At 42.7% G+C, this 19,984-nt stretch overlaps 1 protein-coding gene across 1 annotated transcript in view; it reads right to left on the bottom strand.

Annotated features, from left to right (window-relative positions):
* Window positions 1-283: 283 nt before the first annotated feature.
* Window positions 284-19,984, bottom strand: part of KIF3B (kinesin family member 3B) — a 58,091-nt gene continuing 38,390 nt past the window's right edge. The window contains exons 3-9 of the mRNA XM_053574205.1: window positions 18,098-18,199; window positions 17,793-17,915; window positions 17,577-17,695; window positions 9,693-9,806; window positions 8,907-9,012; window positions 5,084-5,262; window positions 284-3,719 (exon numbers count right to left, since the gene is read on the bottom strand). Coding sequence (XP_053430180.1) covers window positions 3,623-3,719; window positions 5,084-5,262; window positions 8,907-9,012; window positions 9,693-9,806; window positions 17,577-17,695; window positions 17,793-17,915; window positions 18,098-18,199 — 840 coding nt within the window. The 3' untranslated portion in view covers window positions 284-3,622. The remainder of the gene's footprint in view (window positions 3,720-5,083; window positions 5,263-8,906; window positions 9,013-9,692; window positions 9,807-17,576; window positions 17,696-17,792; window positions 17,916-18,097; window positions 18,200-19,984) is intronic.

The following is a 19,984-nucleotide window of genomic DNA, read 5'->3' as shown; positions in this document are numbered from 1 at the left end:
CAATGGAATTTAAAAAACCAAACACAGAAGTTAAAAAAAAATTTCATGCCCGTTGTTATCCAGGCCTGTCTCAGGAACTTCTTTGGGAAAACATGAAAAGCTTCTATTTGTCACTCTGTCTTCATATTATGTCCTTTTTCCTTGTTGCTGTATTTTTTTAAATGTCAACATTCCAACCTCAATCTTCATTTTCCGCTCCTGTCCAATTAAAATATTTAATGAAAATGGCAGTGTGTCAACCATGGACATGTCATTTTCAAAGACATTTATGAGGACACCTTTGTGTAGGTACAATAAATCTGATTGATTTTTATTACACATCTTAGTTTAGAATCACCTTTACATTCCTAGACAAAGAGATGATACAAATAAATATCAATTGTAAAACTTAGAGCCCCAAGTATTGGCATATTCTTTGTCTAAAGGTAGCCAAAGAGAAGGTCAAGATCAATAGCAACGCCAAGGAGCCATAAAGCCCACCACTTCTTGCCTGCCCCAGGATCACTCCTTTCATAAATAACCTCGAAAGTATTTCATTCAAGAGAGGGCAGGCAGAAAGGTGACAGATTTCTGAACAAATACAAGACAAAGCCTTGTGTGACAGACAATAGCCAGGCCCACTATTCTTATCCAGTTCCCTCTGAGCATTTTTAGTATGGCTTTTAGAGTATATTAATAGCCCCATTTTCATCCACTGATGGGATTTAAATGGTCCAAGGTGTTGTTTGCACTATGCCTCCACCTCAAGTGGGAAATGTTGAGGCAGAACTGATACCCTATGTTAACAGGGAATCGACACTTCTCAGAAACTTGGCAATGGTTCTACATTCAGTGAGGAAGGACTTACAAGAGTCTGACAGGAAAAGCAGAGAGTGGCCCATGCCTGAGCTGCAGCTCTCTGGCGCCCTTGGTCATGGAGGTGTGGGTGGAGCAATTCAAGCAACATGCAAGCTTAGGGGGAACGATCCAACATTAGGTCAGAGTCATAAGAAAGTGCTTCATGCCTATGATTTGTGGCCTTGCGCTCTGAATCCAGGGGTCTTGTGACTTTAAAATACCAAGCCAGATACATTCTATCAACCAGAGCACACAGGGGTCTGAAGAAGGTTGCACAGTCTCAAACTCCTTCTCCTGATAATCACTAGATCCTGTTAGGACTTCAGTAGTTGTAACTGGCATGATGGCCCTCAGATGGCTTGGACCATTCTAGCATGCCTAACAGACATTAAAAACCTGGTGCCTCAGTGGGCTTGGTAAGTCCTCTACATACTTGGTTCAATTCAGAACCGAAAGCAGGAGCTTTCTGGTGGCAAGACATTCTACCATCTGCTCTATTCAAATATTTATCGGATCCATTCTGAGAGAAGAAAAGCACCGGAGACAGCTTCCCTCCAAGTGGGTGTTCCTTTACTCTGCGTCCACAGACCACCACACCAACACAGCTAAGTACAAGGTGAATTTGTTTTAAGAATCATGCCTGTCAACCTCGCTTCCTTCTTTGACTTTTGTAGAAAAGTTCTATGTGTCACTTAATCACTCTTGGTCAGAAAAGACACCTTGAGATCTTAGTTTTAAGGTATGGTGTTACTTGTAGTTGTCAATTCTCAGATATGCTACATGAATATTTTTGGCCTACAGAATTCAGACTAACTTTGAGGAAATATGGTGTGAGAGACGTGTAACCAGCAGATAACCATCTTAGGCTATCCACCTCATTGTTTGGTTCCTATTCAAACAGGCAAATTCTTCATAAATAAGAAACAGGTTTGATCTAGAGAAACGATGAGGGAAGGCTCCATTATGCTCTGGGAACTGCCAAAAAGGGTCCTAGGTGCAAAAAGAATGGTTACTAAAAAGGAGATAAGCAGCCAGACAACAGACCTCCGTCTTGCAGAATGCTAAGACATTGCACTTGGTACCTCCTCTTTCCCACAGGTTCTGATCCAGAATTGTGCCCTGGGAACTGAGCAGCTGAGTTAAAATATAAAAACTCAGGGCCCACCTGAGTCGCCACTGTCCTGAGGCACCATGCCAGCAAGGTGCACCAGTGTGGCAGACCTGGGGACTCCTATTGTCCCCTCAGGCTTGGCTCATGGACTCAGACATCCCTGTGGAAGTGCTTCCAGCCTGGATTAGTCATTAAATGGGCCTTTAATACAGACAAAAGGCAATAACTGCACATTAGTATACTTCTAAAATTGGGCAAGTTCTTGGTCTCTCTCTCTTACAGACACACATGGACACACTCACAGAACACAGGCACCACTGTGTTCACACACTCATACACACTTAAGAGCTTCTCTGGGGGAGGGGGAGAATAAGAGTAACAGTCACCTGATGACCAACATAAAACGAAGATTCGAATCTCAATAATACAAGAAACTAAAACTTACAAACCAAACTAGTATATGTAAACGGGAATTCTGAACTCTCCTCTGAGCCTATTCCATCACACAGCCACTCCTCTCCAGCATCTCAGGCTCCACCTAGAGGGAGCCACAGTTCCAGGATTCGGTGAGTTCTCTACTGAAAGCAGGCAGGACTCCTTTACTTCCAACGGTTATGTCTTCCCTTCCCACTGCACTGAGTCTCGCGTCTCCATCTCTTCATCGGGCTAGTTACTCTTTGGCTCTTTATGCCAATATGGAATAAAATGGGGAATTCAAAAGTGCCACTATGTGTCTCCTTCCCTCAATTCTAGTCCTGCTAGAGAAGGTAGAGTCAGCCTCCCTTCTCCCACAGCATAGGCACACTGCAGCACACACGCCTGGGGCAGATGATGGGCCTATCTCTGCAAGGATGCTCAGAGGATGTGTGCATGGGAAAAGATGGTGACAAATAAAGAGTAAAGTGACATGGTGTACTGTATGACATGGCACCGGCTTGTAGACTCAGGCCTTTGACAGGATGGTCATGGTTTTGAGGTTTTAAAGAAGTTGTTTCCCTAAATGCTCCAAGGAGGCAAAGGGAATGTTATTTCATTGCTTCCAACATTGAATCCCTCAGGAGCAGAGATTGGAAGAGATTTCATCATTGAGCAGATCCAATTCTCACAGATGTGCATGGAAGCGAGGTCGCTGATGGTGCCCACCTGGGGCCTGGATCCAAATGAGATTTCGCATGTCTCCTACAAGAACAGGCACACATTCAAGTTCTAGGGCCTTTCAACCTCACTGTCATTTTATCCTAAGGCTCCAAAGATGTGGTCCTGCCAAAGTAATTCTGCCCTATTGTTCAACAAGAAGGGAGCCCAGTGTAAAGAACAGGCTAGAAAAGGAGAGGGGAGAGAAGTGAGGGCAGGAGAAGGGGAAGGAAAAGAAGAAAAGGGAGAAGGGAAGCAAGGTCGCTGGTCATATTCTTGCTTTCCACTTGGACTACTGCACTTTACCTTATCCATGCATTTCTGAGATGCTAGTTAAAAGACATTTCCCAGAGGGACTGAGTGCCAGATTAGGACCAGCACATTCAACCAGATTAAGTTGGTTAATCTGCAAAGAGGCCATTGCTTCTCCTCAGGGGAACAGTTCTGAGTTTAGGCTCAAGTTCTCTCTGCAGCTTTTTTTCTCGTCTCTTCTCTCAGAAGGCAAATGCTGTTTACGCCCTGGGAGAGGAGGAACTTGCTTTACTTTGGAACAAGCCCCCGAGACTGTGGATAAAGCTGAGATGCAGGGGTTCCTGAGGAAGAAGATGAGGATCCCGACTTCCTTCCACTTTTAGGCCTGCAAAAGTCAAACACATGTTTATATTGCACATCTCCATCTTCATCCCTGACATATCAAGTACTATTAAGATTCCAAGTGGCCTGGACGGTGCCTGTGGCTCAGTGAGCAGGGCGCCGGCCCCATATACCGAGAGTGGCGGGTTCAAACCCAGCCCCGGCCAAACAGCAACAAAAAAATAGCCAGGCAATGTGGCGGGTGCCTGTAGTCCCAGCTACTCAGGAGGCTGAGGCAGGAGAATCGCCTAAGCTCAGGAGTTGGAGGTTGCTGTGAGCTGTGTGATGCCATGGCACTCTACCGAGGGCAATAAAGTGAAACTCTGTCTCTACAAAAAAAAAAAAAAAAGATTCCAAGTGGCCTTTCTTCAATGGCTGAAAACAAGCATACTTTCAGCTATGAAACACTAGGCTGGCACAGCCTGACCCTCTGGGTAAGGCTAACACGGCCTCCCAACAGAAGGCTAAACCCTGAGGAAGGGACTCTGATTTTTAATAATTGTTCTTCCATTAAAATCAAAGCTTGTCTTTTTTTTTTTTTTTTCTTTTTTGAGACAGAGTCTCAAGCTGTCACCCTGGGTAGAGCGCTGTGGTGTCACAGCTCACAGCAACCTCCAACTCTAGGGTGTAAGCAATTCTCTTGCCTGAGCCTCCCAAGTACCTGGGACTACAGGCGCCCGCCACCATGCCCATCTATTTTTTGGTTGTAGATGTCATTGTTGTTTTGGTAGACCTGGGCTGGATTTGAACCTGCCAGCTCTGGTATATGTGGCTGATGCCTTAGCCGCTTGAGCTATAGGCACTGAGTCACTTGACTGTCTTTTCCAAATTGACAAAACAGTATTAAATTTGCAGGTAGAATTTCTTCCATTTGGGGGTTTCCACCCAGTTATTTTCCTGAAGCATCTAATCTAAAATTTAATAAAATAGAATTTCTACTCTTACACCAAATGGATGAGATAAACCTAGCATGGAGGCCTGGAGCCTGAGTAGTGGATTTCTATATCTACAAACCCAGGTTTGAACTTCAGCTCTGCCACTTACTTGCTGGGTTTCCTAATTCTTATAAAGCACTTAGGATGACCTAACACCTACTGGGAACTGAAGAACTGACCCCAATTTCACCAGGAGACATGCTCCTTACAGGTCTGGGTGCTTTAAGCATTCTTGTATTCAGTATACCTGGCATAGTGTCTCAACCATAAATATTTTGGGAATAAATAAGTAAACACAGAAGTAATATGGCATCATTTTCTAGCACGTTCTGCAAAGTGTTCCATGATAAGCAAACACTGTTGTTACCCTTTACCTTGGTTTGTCCTTGTTCAAATATGTTCTGTTCAAACACAGGTCATCAAAGTCACTCACCTGGCCTTAGATTTCTTATTTGCAGTGCTTTCGAAGGATGATGCATCCACCTGTATCTCATCTTCATCCTGCAGTGCTGCATCCAGAGCAGCCTGGACCTTGGGGGCGATGGCTGGGCCCTCATAGTCTCTGGTGGTCCGGCTGGGCATGTCCAACTCTAACAGCACAATGTTTTCTGCCTGCAGAATTACAGCCATCACCAGCTAGGTCTGCCTCCTTTCAGACACAGGGAGGGCAAGCAATCTAGGACCCTCCAAGAACAGAACTATTCAGGGCCTGCCAAGAAAGAACCTGCTTACAAGAAGTAACGTGGGCTCAGTGCCCATAGTGGTTACGGCGCTAGCCACGTACACCGAGGCTGGCGGGTTCAAACCCGGCACAGGCCAGCTAAACAACAATGACAACTGCAAAAAAAAAATGGCCAGGTGTTGTGGTGGATGCCTGTAATCCCAGCTACTGGGAGGCTGAGGCAAGAGAATCACTTAAGCCCAAGAGTTTGAGATTGCTGTGAGTTGTGACACCACAGCACCTACTGGGGCAACAAAGTGAGACCCTGTCTCAAAAAAAAAAGAAGAACTAATGTAGTTTTATCATTTTTTTTCTGGTGGGATTCAGGTGATTTTTATTTTCTTCTCTATGCTTTCCTATATTTTCCTTCTCTTTCTTTTAAACAATGAACATGTCTTATAGCCTAAGGGAAATGATCCAGGAAAAATTATTAATTAAGCAAAACCTATGTATTACTGACAATTTGAAAATACAAAAATGTATGAAGAAGAAAATGGTAATTACCAATAATGTCACCACCTACAGCAGCAGCACTGATGAACTTTGCAGCTGCAGAAGGGAGAAGGCAGTGGATGCAAGCAGAGGGTGTACGTGACGGTACACATGCTTACATGTGCATTTAAAAAACCTCATAGTTGGCCTTGTGGATTGATTCATTCCTTCATTTGGTTTCTGGTGGTGAACCTTTCCTAATACTTCAGACAAGAGTACAGAGGGAAGAGCACCCACAGTTTCATGCCTGCCATCTTCTCCTCTAACTCCTCCTAGTCAGTGAAACTCTAGCCCCAGGGCTCCAGGGGTGGGGCAGGTGGAGCTACTGCAGAGAGAAGGTGAAGAGAGAGATCGGCTCCATTTCCCAGCTTTAGATATTCAGATAGTGCATAAAATTTCTCCAGAAGAAGCATATCTACTGCTAAAGACATTCGAGAGTCTCTGCTGCTTTAAATTCTACTTTTGAATCCAGTTAGATCCCTAAAAACCGGCATATTTGATTTGGGCCCTTCAAAATCATGTTTTTGGCTTAAGACATGAACATCAGCAACTACTAGAAAAATGCTTCTGAGGATGCTGAGTGACATAATACCGCTCATCACCCCCCATATAAAACCCCACTGATCCTGCTCTTCCTTTTCTTTACTTTAAATAATGAAGTGCCAGGAAGAACAGTGCCTGGGGAACAAACTAATCCTAATCTTCTGTTTGGCTCCGGTTGCCAAGGGAGACTCTCATTTTTTCAATTTTAAGTGAAAATCTTTCATTATAAAAATAATGCAGGTTCCCTGTTTATAGTTATAAAATGCAGGTAAACAGTAAGAAGAGAATTTAAATTGAGCATACTTCCACTAACCAGAGATAACCAGTTCACATTTTGATATATTTCGTAACAGATTTTTTTATTCATATACACACTTCTGGTATAAATTTTTTATAACTGGACATTATGTCTCCAAGTTCACCTACTTGCCAGCTATCCGACTCACTGCATCAATTAGGTAGGAGAGTTCAATTAGAGAAAGCAATAGTGTCCAGAACATAGCAAGTACTTACAAATAGAAGCTCTCAAGGCATTTTTTTTTTTTTTTGAGACAGAGTCTCATGTTGCCCTTGGTACAGTGCCATGGCATCACAGCTCACAGCAATCCCTAACTCTTGGGCTTAAATGATTCTCTTGCCTCAGCCTCCCAAATAGCTGGGACTATAGGCACCCGCCACAACACCCAGCTATTTTTGTTGTTGTTGTTGCAGTTGTCATTGTTGCTCTAGCTGGCCCAGGCCAGGTTCGAACCCACCAGCCTCTGTGTATATGGCCAGCGCTATAACCACTGTGCTATGGACACCAAGACTCTCATGGAATTTTTATTGTAAAATATTTTTTGGTCATTAAATAGTCCTCAATTACGTCACTTTAAATGACTACATGACTGACATGCAATTTTTTCTTTTGTTTTTGAGACAGTCTCACTTTGTTGCTCTCAGTAGAGTGCTGTGACATCATAGCTCACAGCAACCTCAGACTCTTGGGCTCAAGTGATCCTCTTGTCTCAACCTCCCAAGTAGCTGGGACTATAGGCATGTCCATTATGCCCAGATAGTTTTTCTATTTTTAGTAGAGACCAGATCTCACTCTTGTATAGGCAGGTCTGGTCTGGAACTCCTGAGCTCCAGCAATCCACCCGCCTGGCCCTCCCCGAGTGCTGGGATTACAGGTGTGAGCCACCGTGCCCGGCTCTGACAGGCAGTATGTGGGACGGAAGTACTGGAAGTTCTTTAGCACAAGCCCATCTACTGTCACAAGGCATCTGCAATCTTTGCTGGCTTCCCACAGAGCATTTTGAAGTTTATTATTTATTTTTATTTATTTATTATTATTATTATTTTATGTAGAAATCTTCCCTTTTTGCAGTTTTTGGCTGGGTCTGGGTTTGAACCTACCACCTCCAATATATGGGGCCGGCACCCTACTCTTTGAACCACAGGTGCCGCCCATGAAGTTTATTGCTTTTTTTGTTTGTTTTGTTTTTTGAGACAGAGTCTCGCTTTGTCATCCTCGGGCAGAGTGCCATGGCATCACAGTTCATAGCAACCTCCAACTCCTGGAGAATCGCTTAGGCGATTCTCTCTCTTTTTTTTTTTTTGTAGAGACAGAGTCTCACTTTACTGCCCTCGGGTAGAGTGCCGTGGGGTCACACGGCTCACAGCAACCTCCAACTCTTGGGCTTACGCGATTCTCTTGCCTCAGCCTCCCGAGTAGCTGGGACTACAGGTGTCCACCGCAACACCTGGTTATTTTTTGTTGCAGTTTGGCTGGGGCCAGGTTCGAACCCACCACCCTCAATATATGGGGCTGGCGCCCCACCCACTGAACCACAGGCGCCACCCTGAAGTTTATTGTTAATGTTTGCTGTCCACTATGAACAGATGCCTGGGGCAGCGCCTGTGTCTCAAGGAGCAGGGCGCTGGCCCCATATGCTGGAGGTGGTGGGTTCAAACCCGCCCCAGCCAAAAACTGCAAAAAAAATAAAGAAAACCAAACAGATGCCTGCACTCTCCTCTTTCCCTAGTCTTCACTTTCTAAACCTTATTCTACTTTACTTAGTTATCATTATTGTTATTATATTTATTTATTTGTCATAATTGTTTTGTTTTGTTTTGTTTTTTGACAGAGACAGAGTCTCACTTTTATCGCCCTCGGTAGAGTGCCGTGGCGTCACATAGCTCACAACAATCTCCAACTCCTGGGCTTAAGCAATTCTCTTGCCTCAGCCTCCCGAGTAGCTAGGACTACAGGCGCCCGCCACAACGCCCGGCTATTTTTTGTTGTTGTTGCAGTTTGGCCGGGGACGGGCCCGAACCAGCCACCCTTGGTATATGGGGCTGGCGCCCCATGCACTGGCCACAGGTACTGCCCAATTGTTGTTATAAATATCTTAAGCATCAGGGCACAAACTCTGGGCAGAACACTTCCCTAAGGGTTTATACAGATCTAAACTACTCCAAAAAAGAGAAAAGAAAAACCCCAAAACAATTCTCTCACCCTGTATCGAGCCTCTGGACGCATCATCATGGACATTCTTGCATGTTGGCTCAGTGGTCTCTTATATCCAACGGCTGAGACTGGCCGCTTCATCATCTGCTGATTCCTGGAAATGGACTGCATTGTTAGAAGCCTGGCTGAAATGTGTCCCACAGCCCCAGCCCCAGGATTGGTCCTGTGGAACAAGCACTTAGAAAACTCTGAGCCAGACAGAACCTGAAGCAAGTAACTCCCTGGACCAAGGAATGATATAATAAGTAGGGTAGGAGCTGCTTCTATTTTCTGCTTGAGTTGCTTTCTGATTCAGATGTGAGTGTCATTCATCTTTTAAGCCAGAAGAGAGCTTAGTCATCATCCAGTTCTTAGATGGCAGACACAAAAGCATAGCTGTCAACATTCCCCACCTCTGCATCCTTAGCAGACGACTCCCATCTTCCCAGCAGGGCTCAGACTCAGACTGAGAGTCCTCAACACTGTGGGTCAGGCTGACACACAGAAAACACTTCTGTGCTGCCCCTCATTTGGCCTAGCACATACTTCATTCCACAACTAGGGAAACGGAAATGCAAGAGCTTGAGTAAGGTCGTTAGTTTACCGTGACAAAGTCTTCCAATTCCTATTACCACACTCATCAATAAACTTTTACCTAAGTTAGAAATGCCATTGAATTTTGGTTAAAATGAATCATACTGTGTTCTTACCATACCCTTTTGTCCATGTCCAACTTATCAACATTTTTGCCCTTCTCCCCACATGAAAGTCTACTTAAAGTTAACAGTGACTTACTCCAGTCTGGTTATAGGGTGTAATTTCCAATGATCTTCCTCTTCATCAAAGAATGATCTATTCATAATTTTATTTTTTTCTTCCAGAGGAATAAAGTTTTCTATAATAAGATGCCTGTAAGAGCACACAGAACATGGGTGAATATAGATGAAGAATACACATGGAGTGTTGGCTATCTGGTCTCATGTACAATGGTAATCAGACATCCAGCAAACATTCACTGAGCAGGTACTATGGACCTAACATCATGCAAAGAGATACAGATACAGGATACAGATACAAATGACATGTTCATGACTGAGACATCATAACATCATACAAAGAGATACAGATACAGGATACAGATACAAATGACATGTTCATGACTGAGACAAATAGGTAATGGTGCAGCACTCTTAACATATGATAGGTGCTGACTTGGTCTGATTTAGAAATATGGAGAAATTACTTTTGCCTGGGCAGGAGCAGCTTGAGGATGTGAACAGGCTGAAGGAAGCAATGCCTGGGGCTACACTGGTGGAGGGCCACTGGTGCTGCTAACCCAGGTCAGTAACTTCTGAAATGCCAAAAACAAGGCTGGGTGTGGTGGCTCATGACTATAATCATACACTTTGGGAGTGTAGCACTCTGGGAGGCAAGGCAGGAGGATTCCTTGAGCTCAGGAGTCCAAGACCAGCCTGAGCAAAAGCAAGACCCCATCTCTACATCAAAAATAGAAAAATTAGCTGGGCATTGTGGTAGGTGCCTATAGTCCCAGTTACTCAGGAGACTGAAGCGGGAGGCTTGCTTGAGGACAGGAGTTTGAGGTTGTTGTAAGCTAGGCGGAGGGCACAGCACTCTAGACAGAGTGAGACCCTGTCTCATTCATAAATAAATAATAAAATTCTGAGAGCTGGCTGTGTGCAGTGGTTCATGCCTATATTCCTAGTACTTTGGGAGACCAAGCAGGAGGATTGCTTGAGTGCAGGAGTTAGAGACCGGCCTGAGTAATATAGTGAGACTCTTGTCTCTTAGCCAAGCGTGATGGTGTGCACCTATGGTCTTAGCTACTCAGGAAGCTGAGGCAGGAAGATTGTTGAGCACAAGAGTTTGAGGTTGTAGTGATCTATGATCATGCCACTGAACTTTAGCCTGGTCAATGGAGTGAGACACTGTCTCAAAACAAACAAAAAATTGCTGAAAACAGATTAGAAATTAAGCTGCCTTCCTCCAGTCCCAGGGCTTGTTGTTCAATCTGGAAAATGTCCCATTCTAATCAACCAAGACAAAGAGCAGAACCAAATGGATTTCAGTCCCTTAGTGGTCCCTTAGTGCACTGAGAATGAAGGCCATTCCTGAGAAGAGTCTCTGCCTGACAAGTGCCCAGGAAACATTTCAAACAAGGAAACCGGAACGCACTGGGCTGCATGGCTCCACGGTGATGACTGACTCCTATCACAGCTCTGCCTTCACTCTTTCAAAACCTTAGGACAGAACAATGCCAAAGGGCTGCTTATGTGGGGGTAACGCAGAACAAACACCACACAAGTATAGGGGACTGTGAGAAACAGGCTGACTCATTGTTTATTCAAAAGATATAAAAAAGAGCTATGACAATGAAAAATGGCTTCCTTAGGAAAAAAATATTTTGGGGAGATAATAATTTCTCTTTGTTTTTCATAACCTATACTTAGGTTTTTCTGATCTTTATATCAGAAAATGTAAAAAACATAATTACCCACAATTTTAGTATCTAGAAATAACTATTATTTTGATATATATTTTATTCTGACCTTTTTTCTAGATGTATATACATACAAAGAGCACAGTATAACATATATATATATATATTTAATTTTAAGGGTTCCTTCCCAAATTTAAAATTTGGTCATTAAAAAATTCCTTTGAGGTTTCGTGCCTGTAGCTCAGTGGTTAGGGCACCGACCACGTATGCCAGAGCTGGCAGGTTGGACTCCAGCCTAGGCCTCCCAAACAACAGTGACAACTACAACCAAAAAATAGCCAGGCATTGTGGTGGGCGCCTGTAATCATAGCTATTTGGGAGGATGAGAGGCAAGAGAATTGTTTAAGCCCAAGAGTTTGAGGTTATTGTGAGCTGTGACGCCATGGCACTCTACCAAGGGCAACATAGTGAGACTCTGTCTCAGAAAAAAAAAATTCCTTTGAAAAGTTTTTCTTTATAGAAAAATTCCAGATCGTGATGTGGAAGGAATGATACAGAACAGAAAAACAATGTTTTTTAACCACTAATGAAATAATGGATTCAGACTAAGATCATTGTTGGCTGAAACAATTAGCTCCGTGGTTCTCAAGCCAGAATGCACATTAAAATCACCTACAGCGTTTTGAAAATATCCTGCTCAAACCTCATGAGAGACCAATAGTTCTCAGCATGTGTTCACCAAACCAATAGGAGGAATACCTGAAACCTGTTAGAAATAAAAATTCTCAGGCCCTGCCCCAGACTTACTAACTCAGACTCTGGGCGAGGCCCAGCAATCTGTGTTTAGCAAGCCCTTCAGGTGATTCTGATGTCTGTTAAAGTTTAAGGACCACTGCCCTAAACCAGTTAAATCAGAATGGAGGAGAGGCAGGCATTACTATTTTTTAAAACTCCTTGGTGTATAGCCAAGATTGAGAACCAGTGCTTTGGAGCCAGCTTTCCGTGAAAGCGATATAAGGTGGACAGAAACATAGTTAACTGACACATTGAAGAAAGAGACTAACAAATCCAGAATGTGGGCTATACCTATAGGCTGTCTGACCCAACTATGAAAAAAACATTTAAAAAAAAAAAAAAAGGATTGCCTAAGATTAAATTAAGTTTAAAAGACATAATAACTAAATGCAGTGTGTGGCCCTTATTTATATACTAAATATAACAAATGAAGAAAATCTGGGGCGGCGCCTGTGGCTCAGTCGGTAAGGCGCCGGCCCCATATACCGAGGGTGGCGGGTTCAAACCCTGCCCCGGCCAAACTGCAACCAAAAATAGCCGGGCGTTGTGGCGGGCGCCTGTAGTCCCAGCTACTCGGGAGGCTGAGGCAAGAGAATCGCTTAAGCCCAGGAGTTGGAGGTTGCTGTGAGCTGTGTGAGGCCACGGCACTCTACTGAGGGCCATAAAGTGAGACTCTGTCTCTACCAAAAAAAAAAAGAAAATCTGAATGTGGTTGAGTACTAGAAAATACTAAGAAACTTAATGGTTTCTATTTTTTTTTTAGACACAGTCTCACTCTGTTGCTCTGGGTAAAGTGCTGTGGGGCTACCTACCATACTTCACAGCAACCTCAAACTCTTGGGTTCAAGTGATCCTCATGCCTCAGCTTCCTGAGTACCTGAGTACCTGGGACTATGGGTGCCCACCACAAAGCCCAGCTAATTTTTTCAGTTTTTAGTAGAGACGGGGGTCTTGCTCTTGCTCAGGCTGGTCTTAAAGTCCCAAGCTCAAGCAATCTGGCTGTTTTGGCCTCCCAGAGTGCTAGGATTACAGGCATGAGCCACTGTGCTCTCCCAGAACTTAATGTTATTAATAACGTTCTTAGCTGTAAAAATATCATTCATTGTGTACATAAAAATCAATTCTGGGCAGTGCCTATGGCTCAGTGGGTAGGGTGCCAGCCCCATACACTGAGGGTGGCTGGTTCAAACCTGGTCCTGGCCAAACTGCAACAAAGAAATAGCCGGGAAATAGCCGGGCGTTGTGGCGGGCGCCTGTAGTCCCAGCTACTTGGGAGTCTGAGGCAAGAGAATCACTTAAGCCCAGGAGTTGGAGGTTGCTGTGAGCTGTGATGCTACGGTACTCTACCGAGGCGATAAAGTGAAACTCTGTCTCTACAAAAAAAAAAAGTTAAAAGAAATAGCCAGGCATTGTGGCGGGTGCCTATAGTCCTGGCTACTTGGGAGGCTGAAGCAAGAGAATCACCTAAGCCCAGGAGTTGGAGGTTGCTGTGAGCTGTGACACCATAGTACTCTACCAAGGGCGATAAATTAAGACTCTGTCTCCAAAAAAACAAACAAACAAACAAACAAAACAATTGTATTTCTGTACATTAGCAATAAACATTCCAAGGATAAGAAATTAAGAAAATAATGTCAAATATAATAGTGTTAAAAAAAGGTAGGCATCAATTTAACAAAAGAAATGCACTTGTACACTAAAAACTACAAACATTCTTGAGAAAAATAATAAGTAAATGGAAAAATCTGTTCATAGATCAGAACACTTAATGCTAAGATGACTAATATTTCTCTAATTGATCTACACATGCGAGACAATCACTATAAAAACCCTAGCTGGCTTTTTTGCAGAAATTAACAAGTTGATCTTAAAATGCACAGGGATATGCCAAAGATTCTGTGGATTTCAGTTGTAGGCTACTGCAAAAAAAGTAAATATTACAATAAGTAAGTCACACAGAATTTTTGGTTTCCTGGTACACTAGTCATGAGGGAAATACAAATCAAAACCTTGACGAAGTGCTACTTCACACCCACTCTGCCTGGCTGTAACTCACAATAACAGGTACGTCAACAAGGATGTTGGTAGCACCCGTAGCTCAGTGAGTAGGGCACCAGCCACATACACCAAGGCTGGTGGGTTTGAATCCAACCCAGGCCAGCTAAAACAACAATGACAACTACAACAACAAAATACAGCTGGGTGTTGTGGCGGGCAGCTGTAGTCCTAGCTACTTGGGAGGCTGAGGCAAGAGAATTGTTTAAGTCCAAGAGTTTGAGGTTGCTGTGAGCTGTGATGCCACAGCATTCTACCTAGGGCGACAGTTAGAGACTCTGTCTCAAAAAAAAAAAAGAAAGAAAAACAAAAAACAAACAAACAAACAAAAAAACCAAGGATGTGGAAAAGATGATGTCTGGAAAGGTAAAATAGTGCAGCCACTGTGGAAAAGTTGTGTTTACAAAGTTATGTTTACGCTATTCTTCAGTCTATTAAATATATATTATTTCTAAAAAAAACAAAAACAAAAACCACACACCTTAATTTAAAAATATTTTATTGCTGGCTCGGCGCCTGTGGCTGAAGCAGCTAAGGCGCCAGCCATATACACCTGAGCTGGCGGGTTCAAATCCAGTCTGGCCCCGCCAACGGCACTCTACCCAGGGCGACAGCTTGAGGCTCTGTCTCAAAAAAAAAAAAAAAAAAACTTTTATTGCTAAAAATGATTACACAAACTGTAAGACACAAAGTGAAACATGCTATTGGAAAAATGGCATTGACAGACTTAGCTTGACACATGGTTGTCACAACACTTCAATTTGTAAAAAAATGCAGTATCTGTGAAGTGCAATAAAGCTAAGTGCAATAAGATGAGGTACTCCTGTATATGGACACGCAAGGGATCCTGAATAGCCAAAAAAATCTTGGAAAAAAACAACAAGGTTAGAAGACTCACACTTCTCGACTTCAAAACTTACTACAAAGCTACTAATCAAAACAGTATGGTATTAGCTTATGGCTAGATATATGGATCAGTACTGAAAGTCCAGATATAAAGGGGTTACACTTATAGTCAACTGACTTTTGACAAGGGTTCTAAGACAATGAAATGGGGGAGAGAAGAGCTTTTTCAACAAATGATGCTGGGACAACTAGATATCTATAGGAAAGGGAATGTATTTGGAATTCTACCTCACGCCATACACAAAAATCAACTCAAAATGGATTATAGATTTAAATATAAGACCTAAAATCGTAAGACTCTTAGAAGAGCTAAAAGAATTCAAACATATGTCCACAAAACAACTTGTATACCAATGTTCATAGCAGCATTATTCATAACACTCAAAAAGCAGACAAAACTCAAATTTCCATCAAATGGTGAATGGATAAATAAAATGTGGTATATTCATATTCATACAATAGAATATTATTTGGCCAGAAAAAAAGAATGCAATATGGGTGACTCTTGAAAACATTACATTAAGTGAAACAAGCCTGTCACAAAAGGCCACATTATTTCATTTTAAACTTATATGAAATGTTCAGAATAGGCAAATTTAGATACAATACCCAAAGTACAAAAAACAAAAGAAAATACAGACAACTTAGGCTACATTAAAATTGAAATCTTTTATAATATAAGCAATATCATCAAGAAAAAGATAACCTATACATGTTTTGGATGCAGGACATAGCTACAAGAGGGACTGTACCTAACAATTTCAAATATTCTGATTTGGTCATTTGTACCTTCACATTAACCTGAAATAAAACAAAAAGAAAAGAAAAGAAAAAAAAAAAAAAGACAATCTACAGAATAAGGGAAAGTTACCTGCAAATAGTGGAACTGTATCCACCAGTGGACTGGTATCCACAACAAACACATAAAGAACTCTAAAAACTCAGTAACAAAAAGACAACCCAATTTAAAAATGGGCAAAGGATCTGAACAGACATTTCTCCAAAGAAGATATACAAATGGCCAATAAGCACATGAAAAGATGCTCAACATCATTAGTCACGAGGAAAATACAAATCAAAACCTTAACGAAGTACTACTTTACACCCATTCTGGATGGCTGTAATGAAGACACACAGTAACAAGTGTTACTAGAAATGTAAAATGGTGCAGCCACTGTGGAAGTTTGGTAGCTCCTCAAAAAGTTAAACACTGAGTTACCACATGACCCAGCAATCTCACTCTTATATATGTATCACAGAGAAAGGAAAACATACCCATAGAAAAACTTACACACAAATACTTATAGCAGTTTTGTTCATATAGCCAAAGACTAGAAATAACCCAAATGTCCATCAACTGATAGATAAATAAAATGTGACATATCCATACAATGTAATATTATTCAGCCTTAAAAAAAGAATGAAAGATGCCAACACAACTAAGTATCTATTGATCCATAAATTCCTTCAAATCATCAGGCAAAAGACATCAGTCAGGAAAGACCACACTGTATGTGTTCATTTATGTGAACTGTCCAGAACAGGCACATCCACAGAAATAGAAAGATTAGTGGCTACATTGGGTCAGGAGAGGAAGTAATGAGGAGTGACTGCTAATTAGTACAGGGGGGTTAATGTTTTCTGAAGAGGGAAAATGTTCTAAAATTAGATTACAATGGCTGGGCACGGTGGCTCCCACCTATAATCCTAGCACTTTGGGAGGCCAAGGAGGACTGGAGACCAGCTTGAGCAAGAGTAAGATCCCATTTCTATTAAAAATAGCTGGGTGTTGTGGCAGGTGCCTATAGTCCCAGGTACTCAGGAAGCTGAGGCAAGAAGATTGCTTGAGCCCAAGAGTTTGAGGATGCTGTGAGGTATGATGCCACAGTACTCTACCCAGGGCGACAGGGTGAGATTCTGTCTCAAAAAACATAAATAAATAAAAATAAAAAAAATTAGAGTATAGTGATGATTTCATAACCCATGAATATATTTTAAAAAATACTGATTTGTACATTTTAAATAAGTGAACTATCATATGTAAATTATGTCTCAATGAAGCTTTTTAAAAAATATTATTGTGATTATGTATATAAGTATGCAGGAGTGAGGTAACATAAGGTAATACTTTAAAGTATTTTTATGAAAAATAGATGACAAAAGTGAGTGTTTATTTAGAAAAATTTTTCAGAATAATAAAAAAGTCAAGTTAATAAACAATTCATTTTTATCAATAGATAAGAGGCCAGAACCTTTAAAAGCTTCAAGAAGGTAGAGTGGAAGGGAATTTGGAGGTCATCTGATGGAGTCATTCAGTTCCAGCCCAGACATGGAAAGTGATTTTCTCAGGAATAAATGCAAGATAGGGTAGTAGGGGGTGAGATGGAGAGAAATGGGCAGGGGCCCTGTCATCAGACATGTGTCCCAGCAAGCGGCTGGGGGTCCCATGGAAGGTCCACACTTACTTGAGTTTCAGCTCCCTGGTGAGTTCATTCTGAGTCTGCTCCAGCTCTTGGCGCTCTTTGATGTGCTCTTCTTGGAGGTCATGGATCTCAGCCTTCACCGCCTGAAGCTTGGAGAAGAGCTGGGGGGAGAGGTAGGTGAGAACAGTGTCCATTCAAAGAATAGTTTTCTTTCTTTTCCCCAAGTGTCAAGGCACTTGTGGGGCCTGTTCTTTTTACCTTTTTGAGTTTTTTGGTCTTGATGTCCACTTCTTGCTGCAATGAGCTATACGTCTCTTTCAGTTCCAAAGTCTCCTCATCTCGACTTTCCATCTGTTGCTGGATTTCTCTTTCTCGACGTTTCTGAGTGACATCACAAAGTTCATTAGCTTGCCCTGGAGATTGTCTATACAAGAATACAGATTAGAGTCTCCTGCTAGAATGAGACTGACATAACTTGTGTCCATGTCCCTTGAAGAGATATTTACTGTGCCATAAACATACCTTATTCCACTCCTTTCTCTCCCCAAAGATTGAAAAGTTACCTGTTCTGCAATTTCCTGCCGTTTCTGCTCCAGAATTTTCTGTTGTTCATTTGTATGATCTACTATATTTTTTCCTCCAACAAGCAGCTTACTCTCCATGGCCTGAGTGAGAAGCAAAATAAAATCCATTTTATGATCTCCCTCAAAACCTGACTCTATATGGAAGCCCATGAAAGATAAAGAGCTCAGGTTGGCACAGGGCCTCATGTGTGTAATCCTACCACTCTGGGAAGCTGGGTGGATTGCTTGAGCTTAGGAGTTCGAGACCAGCCCAAGCAAGAGAGAAACCTTGTCTCTATTAAAAATATAGAAAAATGAGCTGGATGTTGTGGTGGGCCCCTGTAGTCCCAGCTACTCAGGAGGCTGAGTCAAGAGGATCACTTGAGTCCCAAGAGTTTGAGGTTGCCATGAGCTATGATGTCATAGCACTCTACCCAGGGCAACGGAAGGAAGGAAGGGACAGAAGGAAGGAAGGAGAAAAGAAGGGAGAAGGAGGGAGAAAGGAAGGGATGGAGGGAGGGAGGGAGGGAGGAAGGAAGGAGAGCCTTTCCTCCTCTCCTTCCCTCAGGAAATAAAGGAAATAAAGAGCTCAGTACTGAGCCAAAGGGACAAACTCTGGGGAAAAAATAATCTTGTGCTCAGCTGTACTCTTCCTTTACTGACATAGGGCTGGAGCAGCTTCATTTTTAGAGTTTCTATCTTATAAATACTCAACACACAACTTCTCCAGACATTGATAAATTTCAACCTTTCTTTAACAAAATACAGTAGAACCTCCACAATTAACCACTCCTCTACATTGACCATAAGTTGACCCAATTTTCATAGCCACATGTACATATGGTTCCTTATGGTGACCACCTCTACATGTTGACCAGTCTGTTACAGTCCCGTGGGTGGTCAACTTACAGAGGTTCTGCTGTATTTTTTTTGTTGTTGCTACAAAGCATAATCCTGCTTAGAACATATTAAACAGCTCCTGTCAGGTACTGGGGGTGTAACCCTGAGTGTAAATCACAAAGCTCAGAGTCCACAGAGGAACAGAGACAAGGAAGCAGGCTTTTATCAGATGGTGTCAGATGCCATCAGGAGGAAAGTACGGTCGTTAATGGGAGAGGTACACTGGAGAATTGAGACTTTTGGAAGGAGTCAGAGAAAGCTTCCTGTCTGAAGGGCCATCTGCACAGGGAGCTAAAGTAAGAAACAGGAACTAATTAAGGAAAACAAGGCTCTTTTTCTGAGAAGATGGGGTAAGAAGTGATGATACATGAAGTTGGCCTAACCCCTGTTAGAGACTAAACTTGATCCTGTGGATCTCAGGAACCACTGACATGTTCTTTAACTGTACATGAGGGTACACAATCAGATTGGTGTTTTAGAAATACTGCTCCCCTGCAAGGGGAAGAATGACCGTAAAAGGGCTGGCAGTATGGTAAGAGACCAGACAGGAGCCTGCTGCAGGGTGTAGGCCTCCTCCCTAGCAGGGGTGGGCAAAGTTTTGGGTCTAAGAAACCCTGATAAGGCAGGATCCAGAGGCCTTGGGGCTGACTGGGCTCTGAAGAGCTGGAACCGTGGCTCTGGGTAGCTGTCAGCATCTCAGTGGAGATGTCCAGTAGGCAGAAGGTTGCTGGGCCTGGATGGCTGGAGACAGCTCTGGACTACGTATACAGATTGGGAGCTTTCAGCATTTACCTTGGGGCTGAAGCCATGGGGATAATTTACATCTAAAAAGCACGGAACCCCAAAACGGCATTACCTTGCTTTCAAGGGACTTTTTGTTTTTTATTTGTAGACACAGAGTCTCACTTTATCGCTCTCAGTACAGTGCCGTGGTGTCACATGGCTCACAGCAACCTCCAACTCCTGGGCCCAGGTGATTCTCTTGCC

This window comes from Nycticebus coucang, chromosome 21 (genome assembly GCF_027406575.1).
Source record: "Nycticebus coucang isolate mNycCou1 chromosome 21, mNycCou1.pri, whole genome shotgun sequence".
Classification (NCBI taxonomy): domain Eukaryota; kingdom Metazoa; phylum Chordata; class Mammalia; order Primates; family Lorisidae; genus Nycticebus; species Nycticebus coucang.
This window is presented reverse-complemented; position numbering and strand designations above follow the sequence as displayed.